Source organism: Acyrthosiphon pisum, chromosome X, assembly GCF_005508785.2.
Source record: "Acyrthosiphon pisum isolate AL4f chromosome X, pea_aphid_22Mar2018_4r6ur, whole genome shotgun sequence".
Lineage (NCBI taxonomy): Eukaryota > Metazoa > Arthropoda > Insecta > Hemiptera > Aphididae > Acyrthosiphon > Acyrthosiphon pisum.
In genome coordinates this window covers 93,434,416-93,445,205 of record NC_042493.1, presented here as the reverse complement: position 1 = coordinate 93,445,205, position 10,790 = coordinate 93,434,416, and the positions used below count along the sequence as shown (strand labels likewise).

General features: G+C 28.8%; 2 protein-coding genes across 2 annotated transcripts in view; both read left to right on the top strand.

Annotated features, from left to right (window-relative positions):
• The window catches only part of LOC100166917 (uncharacterized), an 85,131-nt gene that overhangs the window by 11,095 nt on the left and 63,246 nt on the right, over positions 1 to 10,790 (top strand). The gene's annotated exons all lie outside the window — the stretch shown is intronic.
• On the top strand, positions 5,649 to 8,891 carry LOC107882474. Its single transcript, XM_029491361.1, has 3 exons — positions 5,649 to 5,775; positions 8,170 to 8,409; positions 8,643 to 8,891. Exons 2-3 carry the CDS (start codon positions 8,175 to 8,177, stop codon positions 8,834 to 8,836), a joined length of 429 nt encoding a protein of 142 aa, XP_029347221.1. The 5' UTR covers positions 5,649 to 5,775; positions 8,170 to 8,174; the 3' UTR covers positions 8,837 to 8,891.

Genomic DNA, 10,790 nt, shown 5'->3' with positions numbered 1-10,790 from the left:
CCCCCATCCACCGGGTTACGTCAGCGAATGGTACGACACTAGATTATAGGAAATATAATAATATTGTCGCCTCGCGTGTACTTTTTTCCTGAGTCCTGACGGGTAAATAAAAAACATATATTGTAAACAAAAATTGTGCATTATAATAAATATTGTAGGTGCCGACACACTGTAGGAACCCACTGTAGGAACCCACACGACCGATATCAGACGTATAAATATATAATATATTATAATATTATTGTATCATGCGGCGCAATGATAATATAATATCATAGTCGTAACAACGACCGTCGGCTGTGTTTGCACTTCAGCCGCGAAGACATTATAATAATAATATTTTGTCGACGTTTTTTTTCTCCGTCCTTTTCCGTAGATCAAACGGAGCGGATAAAAAAAAAAAAACAAAAACATTTAAATATTATATCGTCGCGTTTACCGAGCTTTGCATTTCAGTAAAATATCGTATAATATTATGGTCGTCGTCGTGGATGCAACTCGGGCCGTAAAAAAAAATTAATAAATTCTTAAAACAAACACACACACACACACACACACACACACACACACACACACACACACACACACACACACACACCGGCGCGCGCACTCCCGCCGCCGCCGCCTCACAATATCGTCTTTCACACTGGCGTGCGTTTCCATTCGGTTATTTTCGAATACGTTCTAAAATAATATCAGTAAACTGCGTGTGAGCGTGTGTGTGCGTGCGTATATATACACACGAAACGGGGTAAAAATAATATCTGAGCTTGTGTGTGTGTGTGTGTGTGTGTGTGTGTATGTGTGTATGAGCGGATGTTGACAAATTATTAAGTGGGTGCTTATTAGCGATATTGTTCAGACGATATTTTTCGATACCTGTCGCGTGAATTATTCTATAATATAGAACTATGCCCTCGCGCCTACAGTGACCAAGTGTTTTTTTCTAGTTTTGAGTAATATCACTTTTAAAGTTGAGCACTCATTCGAAAATCGAGAATTTAACCAATGTTTATGAACTATTGACACTAATAAAACCGCAATAGTATACTTAACAATACAGTATACTAGTTTTACTCGATAATTATTACTATGATTACTAAATTATAAATTAATAACTTAATTTTATGGTAAAAAGTGACCAAGCGAAAACGGATTTTACTTGGTCATTTAAAAAGTGACCAAGTCACAAGTATAATACACTTTGTCATTATAGTCACAAAAAGTTACTATAACGAATTTGCAATAAATGACCAAGTGACATAGTCAATATTTACACGTAAGAATTATATTGATATGTTGGTTGGTAAAAATTAAGTATTCAATGGTTCCTAAGCTAATAAAGATATCAAATGGTCATTTTTTTCGTACATTAAAAGGGACAAAATATGACATTTAAACATGTTATTTTACTTGGTCAATTTTTGCACATAGTCACTTTAGGCACGAGGACGACGTATTGTTGATTAGCTCACTAACTATGATATGTAGTTAGAAAGTCAAAGTCGATAGTTAGAAAGTCACTTTTTCTAATCACCAAATATGTATATGTAACTATTGTACCTTATAGGTCTGCGATTCATATTATTTTTAACACTATAACACTACTATCTCAATTATTATGTTACGATTATTTCGAAATGTATATATTTTAACTACCTATATATCAATATGAGGGTTCTGTCACTGGACACCCTCCCTCCTCATACTAAATCATCATGTAAATATTTTCCGTAATATTATCCTATTTGCTTATTGTACATATATTACAGATTGTACATTTTCTATTTTAAACAGAAAGAAGAAAATCAATAATTGTAACAACCCAATCGGAAATTTATGACTTACGCCTACTCTCACAAAGGGCGCAGTACTGCGACAGTACTGGTACCCAAGGACTGGCTGGCCCTTACTGGTACAGTACTGGTATATAGTTTTATCCAGTACTACAACAGTACTGGAAAAGTAGTACTGGCAGTCGGTATTGACTCAGTACTGGCATTTTACGGGCACCGAATGAATTACAAGCGTGGGCCAGCCAATGTTTTTCGTAGTTGTGCCAATATTGGCGGAATACGGGCATAGTTTTAATTGTGAATAAGGGCCAGCCAGTGTTTATCGTAGTTGTGCCAATATTGGCGGAATACGGGCATATTACGGGCACCGAATGAATTACAAGCGTGGGCCAGCCAATGTTTTTCGTAGTAGTGCCAATATTGGCGGAATACGGGCATATTACGGGCTTTGTTTTAATTGTGAGTAGGGGCCAACCAGTGTTTATCGTAGTTGTGCCAATATTGGCGGAATACTGGCATATTACGGGCACCGAATGAATTACAAGCGTGGGCCAGCCAGTGTTTATCGTAGTTATGCCAATATTGGTGGGATACGGGCATTTTACGAACTGTTTTAATTTTGAGTAAGGCCAGCCAGTGTTTGTCGTAGAAGTGCCAAGCGTTGGTGGTATACAGGCATACCTACGGACGCTAATTAATTGAAATGTGAGCCTTTAGAACAATCGCTATTTTTAGTTCTGAAATTCAATCTATTTTGAATATTTTGAAATACATGTAGTACAATGTATTTTGCTTTTCCCTTAACACTGGCATATATATAAAAAAAATATTATAATAACCATTTGTGGAAGAATAATACATTTTGGTGCATTTATTCCCAAAATAGTTATTTATATGTTGTTAGTTGGGTAGGCAAAAAGCTATAATATAGCTGTAATATTATAGGTTGACCAAAATTAAACTCAAACGTATGAAAATTAAATAAATACCTGTGTAACGTCATAATCTTCAGCTTAACATTATCATTATATATTGATTTTTTACAATGTTATAATTTTTAAGGAAGTTATTAGTAAGTAAAATAATATTATTAGGTATTTAAAAAGCTCGTAACTTAAAATTAATTTAAAATAATTATAGTAAAAGCCATCATACATTTACACAAATTATCATGTGATTACCTTTAAGTTTGATCATAAGTGTTTGTTAGTTTTCCTTTTTTAAGTGAACTCTCTGAAATATAAAAGCAAAACGAATTTGTTCTACTGAACGTACATTAATTGCTATGCTGTACATGTATTTACTATGTTTATATAATCATTGATTATAAATACTAGTATATTTGTAATAAATGGTATAACACTACATGTGAGTGTAACTGTGTAAGAAAATTTATTAAATTATAAACATGAACAGGTAAATTATTTTCATTATAAATTATATAATATCAAATTGTTGAGTTATTTTGTATCAATTATTTACAGGTACTTAATTAATAATAAACATAATTCTTTCATTTTTTTCATACATTTACGGTAAGTAAAAATTATTTTACTCTTAATTTTGAAATAGGTACTTGAGAAGTTTCCTATACTGGCTAAAGTGAGACGTGAGTTTATAATTGTGTATCAAATTTGACATGATACAAAACATCACCATATTATTATATATTTACTACCTATAATTCTAGACTATTGTATTATTGTTTATATCATGCCTGCAATGCTGGCATACCGAAGAATAATTATTTCCCCCTGTCACACCGCACGTCATGGTGACAAGAACGATAATATTATCTTCGAGGTATAAAACTATAAATACTTTATTAAACGTAAAACAACAGTGTTCTGGTATTTCCGGCGTCGGGCACACACAATCACAAGTCTGCACAACAAGGCGGATCGCGACCCGCGACCCGCCGGTTAAAACTTATATTACGAGGTCATGTGACTTCAGTCTACAACTGACGCATATGTAACCAATCAGAGACACAGAACAGATCATCGACCATTGATGGACGGCAAAAACACCAACATCTTTTCCTTTGTTAATAGCAAACAAACCGTGTAAATACGTACGTACGTACGTACTATTAAAGTGTCCCAGTGCGAGTGTGCGACAGTTTATGTCTAATATTTTTTTCATGTTCTGTGACTTTATAACTGGAAATTGGAAACCGATAGACTAGACAACCAGAATACGAGTGTCGAATTTTCTTATGGTATCTTCATTGTTTCATGATTATTATACCGTGTAATACAGAATACTATAATAGTAATCATCGGGTAAGTGTTATTTATTAATTATTACTAAATACTAGATACTTGGTGTTTGTATTGAAAATTGTCGTTTATCAAATCTACGTTTTTTTCTCTATACGACCAAATTATATACAGAACGCCATTGTCGACTGCTGTAGTGAGCATCCGACCTAAGATCAGTCTACATTGTATACCTATGTATATTGTAATACATTATGTAATATATTACAATATATAGGTATTCTACCTTTTCTATGTAATAAAATAATTCTCAACTTGTTGACTTTATTTATTGAATTAAATAAAAAATTATTCAAATTTTATGTAATAATTTATTAATTTAAAAAAATAAATAGTTAGGTTGGTTCCTAGGTAACAGATAAAATAATTTTCATAATTTTACTTCATGATAAAATACTATCACTGTGCTACAACCACAGAACAGATTTAAGAACTTCAAAATATGTATCCAAATTTATTTAAACTTTTCAAATTTGCACTAATTATACCTATAAGTGTATAATTATAATGATCAGGAGTCTATTTCTCAATGTTTTACTTATTATTAGTATGTAAATCACTGTGCAATAATAGTCTCTAGATGTTTCGTTTATTTCCATTTTTGATCTTTTTTTGCAAATTCAATTTATTTGTATACCTATATATATAATGTATATAAAATACAATATTATCTAATAATATTAATAATAAAATCTAATAAAAAATATATGTAATGAGGTGTGCTTGGCTTTAATATATTCAGCTCCCCCTAAGTTAAAATTTCAAATTATGCCTAAAAAAAAAAAAAAATGATGTAGCAGTTAACCTGTTAATATCATAAAATGTAGGTATTAGAAATTCAAAATTTGATATTATTGTTGTATTAATATAACAATAATGTAGGTACCTACCTATAGTTCAACTAGAAAAAACAGTTTATAATGGTAGTTACGGGTACCTATAACAATCAAACCATTAAACCATTTAACCATTGTACCAAATCATCTTATAAAAACAAAATAAAGACTGTTTATCTTAAAAGTCAAAAAAATGTCTTTTAAGTATCTAAATAACAAAAAAATATAACTAACTTAAAAATAAAACTGAAAATAACTATAAAATTATAAAATGTTTTTTTTAGCATTATAGTCATTTATATTTTGTACCTACCTACTATGTTTAACTAACTAACTAATCTACAAAGTATCTATGTAATTATACCTATAATATAATTTTTTCACCTCATTTATTAATTAAAGTAAATATTAATATTATTATTGTAACAGATGAATCAGTGTCAGTTAATGAACAATCTTATAATAGTTATAAGCTTATAAAATAATTAAATATACCTATTAGACATCTATAACAAGGTACGATTGTTAAACTATTCTGATAATATTATTATGTTAATAGTAAATAAATACAAAATATAAAATTGGCTGTTTGAAATATAGCAAAATAAAGGTATCTAGATAGGATCTATGTTTATAAATTATGCTTTTTATTTTCAAATTTTAATAGAATTAGTAATCATTAATATCATATAGGTACTGATTGCATTTAGTATTAATATAAGCCAATATTTTACTTTTTACAGGTTATACAACAAAATTATTTGCAAAACTCTTGAAAAATTGTTAACCGTATCAGAATAATTCATTACATTTATTAAAATCATTAAAGCAGTAGCACACTAGCATAATATATCTACTTCGGTAAATATTATTATTTAACATTTTATATATTTTATTCTATTAATTAGGTATACCTAACTGAATAATTTGCAGAGGTTGTTTTTAATACATATTTATTGTTATTGGGTAATTGGAAATTATACTGAGTGTTTTTAGAAGGTTAAAGGAAATGTCTTCGTATAACAGATTAAAAAAACATCGCCAATTGAAACGGTCAGCTATTGAAGAATTGTGTATGATATCAAGTAATGAATCAAGTGTTGTTGAACAAATTATAATTGAAAATTCAGATTCTTCCTCAGATATATCTTTGAAATACAATAACATTGGTAATTTGACAAATTCCTCTTTTGAGTACACTAACCGATCTCCAGATAATGTCACCTTGAATCATAATGAATCTCCGATGTCATATCCATCTTCTCTGGAATCACCAAACTCTGATGGAAGCTCTAGTGGAGGAAGTTTAAATCAAGATGAAAATGATACAACAACTACTTTCCGTGATAAACTTCAAAGCTGGGCTGTTAGGTTCAGAAGTAACCTAACCATTGAAACAATAGATGGCTTATTAGACTTGTTACGGACTGAACATTTCTATGATCTGCCAAAATCAGCAGCTGCTTTATTGAAAACAAAATCAAATAAAAATATAAAAACTATAATGAGCTCAAAGAACACTAATGGCTCCTATGTATACTTTGGTATTGAAGAAAATTTAAAACAAATAATAATTGACGAATATGTTGATGATAATATACGTTTATTGTTTAACATAGATGGTTTGCCTTTGTTCAATCATTCAAACCAACAGTTTTGGCCTATTTTAGGACTTATTCTACACAATGAGTACGAATCAAAACCATTTATTGTGTCTGTTTACAATGGTGATTCAAAACCAAAGAGTATAGTTGAGTTTTTGGAAGATTTTGTTAAAGAAGTTAAAGTTTTAGTTCAGAATGGAGTGACTATTGGATATAGACAATTTAAAGTAGATATCGTTGGATTTACTTGCGACACACCTGCAAGATCATTCTTAAAACAATGTAAGGGTCATGGAGGCTTTTATGCTTGTGAGCGTTGTGAAACCAGAGGCAAGACTAAAAACAAAAAAAGGGTGTATACCAGTGTAAATTCTAAGCGACGTTCTAAAAAAAGTTTTATAAAACAAAGTCAAGCTGAACACCATTTAGAAGAAAGATCACCTTTATTAGATATACCACACTTTGATCCCATTAGCTCAGTATTTATAGATTCTATGCATTTGCTATACCTGGGAATTATGAAATGGATATTGAATAAATTGCTTGGAACAAAAGGAGTTAATCGAAAATGCAAGATTTCTAGGTCAAAAATAAAATTATTAAATTCATCCTTAAAAATATTTACAAGATTTGTCCCCAGAGAGTTTCAAAGAAAAAAGTTTGATTTAGATGAAATTAGTAACTGGAAGGCGACACAGTTTCGTTTCATTTTACATTACTGTGGGGCTTTGGTGCTTTATAAATGTCTTCCTAAAAACATGTACAATCATTTTTTACTTTTGGTAGTAGCGTGTAGAATTCTTTGTGATCCCGATCTGTGCACTATAAAGGTAAACTATGCAAGAGAATTATTAAAAAAGTTTTTTGTGCTTCTGCCTTCATTTTATGGAGCAGATTCACAAGTTATGAATAATCACAACTTAATTCACATAGCAGATGATGTAGAATACACACAAATGCATTTACCTGCAATTTCGGCATTTCCGTTTGAAAATTGCCTGGGTAAAATCAAACGACTAATTATTGGGAAAAATAATCCTTTGGCGCAGTTAACTAGAAGAGTTTCTGAACAAAAAGCATGCCCACTAACAGCTAAGAAAAATGCCATGTATAAAAAAAATTATATCATTGTTAATCCTGACATTTTACATAAAAATAAAAAAGTTATTAAAAGCGTAATTATGAATGGAATTGAATTAAGTAGTTCAAAACCCAATAATATTGTTTTACTCAAATCAGGTGAAGTTTTTAGTATAGAAAGAATAAAAAGAAAACAAAAAGGTCTTTATTTGCATGGTTTTACATTTAATACTACCACAGATGCTTTCAGCTACCCATGTAAATCAACGGAAGTTGGAATCATAAAATTGGGAAAATTATCTAGAAGGATATCAATTGTTTCTTTAAAAGATGTATATAGAAAATGTATATTCTTTGAAAATGGCAGTCGCAGTTTTGTAGTCTCTTATCTTGATAATTTATAAATATATTTTGTAAAAACTATTTTAATTTACTAATAATTATACATTTACATATTCTATTAAAATTACTATATTAAATAATTTCTATTGTTTATTTTTATTTTATAATCTTAAATTAATTTCTGATATTTAAAATTTTTTTTTTTATAACAATATATTATTTATAATAGGTAATATGGAGTATCAGAAAGATACAACTCATGTAATAATTCAATTTAATAAAGAAACCAAACAAGGGAAAGCAAGCATTGATCTGGTACCAATATCTTGGACCTACATTGAAAACAACACTTTATATTGTAAATACCCAACAAAAGAAAATTACCATAAGATTGATATAATGAGTAAAGTTTCATCGGCTCATGAAACTTCATGGAAAGGATATAAAATTCATGTAATCAAAGAAGTTGGTTAGTATTAAATTAAAATATTTAATATTCTTTCTATTTATTTTATATTTAGATATATTTTCAAACAATTTATTACTATTCTCTTTTTAATAGGTACAAATTGTAATACATTTTATAAATTAATATATATATATATATATATATATATTATATTTCAATAACAATATAATATCAATAATACTTTTATTATCAACAATTTTATCTCTGAAATTTTATTTTATTTTATTTTTTAGGAAATTATGAACAAGGGGTTAGAAGAATGAATAGAGCATTCTCAAACACAGTTATCCATAGTAGCAATGCCGAGGAGAAATATAGTTCTGAAGAAGGTGATGATATTGTTGATTTAAGTGGAAATGAGCTGAAAAAATGTCTTAAAGATATTCCTTCCTATGATATTGCAGAAAAAAAAAATAATGGTAACTGACCTTTCAATTATGAATGACATAAATAACTAATTTATATTTCAATAATTATGTTAAAATTAGATGATAAGATGGAGTCCGAAAATTCAACATCGACTGATTCATCTACTACAATTTCTGAGAAAATTTCCAAGCAAAAAAAGCTAAATATTAAGAACAAAACTGTAAAAACTATTGCTTTTTCTAGAACAAAAAATGATGCCTTAGTTGTACAAGAAAGTGATACAAACGGTAATTAATTTTAAGTTTGTACGTACCTAATGAAGTTATGTTATAATAATTACATCCAAAATAGATTATGATAGTGTGCAATCTGAAAATTCAACTTCAACTGATTCATCTACTACAATTTCTGGGACAATTTCCAAGCAAAAAAAGCCAAATAATAAGAAAAAAACTGTAAAAAACACTGATTTTACTAGAACAAAAAATGATACTCTAGTTGTACTAGAAAGTGATATAAATAATGGTTATTAGTTTTAACTGTGTACAGATTTTATAAATATGTGAAATTTCTTTGTAATACTTATGAATTTATGTCAATAATAGATAATGATGTTTGGATACCTCAAACATCAGAAATTACTAAAAGAAGGAAGAAAAATATGATTGTATCTTCAAAACAAAATCACAAGAAGTGTAAGACTTTTATTTAGAATATTTTAACACAATACAATTTTCATCCAAAATTTTCTAATTTTTTGTTAAATAATAACAATTTCATGTTGTGGGTTCATCAAAGAATATAATTATTTTTAAAGTTTAACTTATTCATTTTATTTTATAGACAAAGCATCACCAGTTGGAAAATATTGCCCAACATGTGGTCGAGCAGGTATGATTAATAAAATGTACTAACATACACAGGGTTAGGTTAATATACACCTAACCCTGAATATAACACTTAAAAACAAAACAATTCAAACTATGTCATAATTTAAAAAAAAAATTATTTCCATTTTAGACAATGATAACCAATTATCAAAATATGATCTTGACAATATGAAAAGAAGTATTGAGTACAGAATACAAGAAGAAGCAAAAATAACACGATCATTAATAGCCACTGCAAAAAGTACCACAGCCATAGAAACTATTATGAAAGAGGATATAATGATTGATTTACCAAAAACCACATTAAAAGATTTTCTTTATTTTGATAAACAATTAAAAGTTGATATAGAGTTGATGAAGAAAATGGTGAGAAATATTTGAATCTTTGAATCTGTACTGTTATATTTTAAGTTTTTTGTTTTACAATTTACCTATTGTATAATTATATTTTAGAAATGCTTTATGGTGCTTCATGTAAACAGTACAACAAAACTAAGTCAAAGTCTAAGAGTTATTCCATTAATAATATCTAAGGAGATTCAATTACAATACAGTGCTTTTGGAAGAGAAACCAACGGAATTAAAAAACTAAATTTCTCTGGTACAACAACATACAAATATTTAAGAGGTATAAATAATAAGGTTTAATCAGATAAAATGATTTATTCATATTCAAATTATTTTGTACGAGTAAATAATTATGAATAATTTTGATTATTGATTAGTTATAAGTAATTAAAATTTAGATAAGTGGAGTAGTGGATTAACATCATGCAGAGGTACCACTGTGCTGATCTAATCTACTCATCTATGCTTTCAATATTTATAACTAATTAAATACTAGTATGCACATTTTTTTATATACATAATAATATAATACAAATAATATTCTGCTCTCAAATTTGAAATTAACACGATTCACTCATATTCTAGTTATAAATCTGGCTTAAAAAAAGTTTGTATTATATGCTTAATGTTTCAGATGTGCTTACTAGCAAGTATCCAGACATTAAAGAAAAAGAAATATCCAGTGATTTAAGCAGATGGTTCTCTGGTGCCAAGGATCGAGAAGGTGGGAAGAGAGAAAGAATTGTAAATAAAAGTAAAAACATTGTGACACAT

Excerpts from the sequence above, each read along its gene's own strand:
- LOC107882474 (XM_029491361.1), top strand. The coding sequence starts at position 8,175 with ATGGAGTATCAGAAAGATACAACTCATGTAATAATTCAATTTAATAAA. Across the intron at positions 8,410-8,642 it reads TCATGTAATCAAAGAAGTTG|GAAATTATGAACAAGGGGTT; the intron begins GTTAGTATTAAA and ends TTTATTTTTTAG.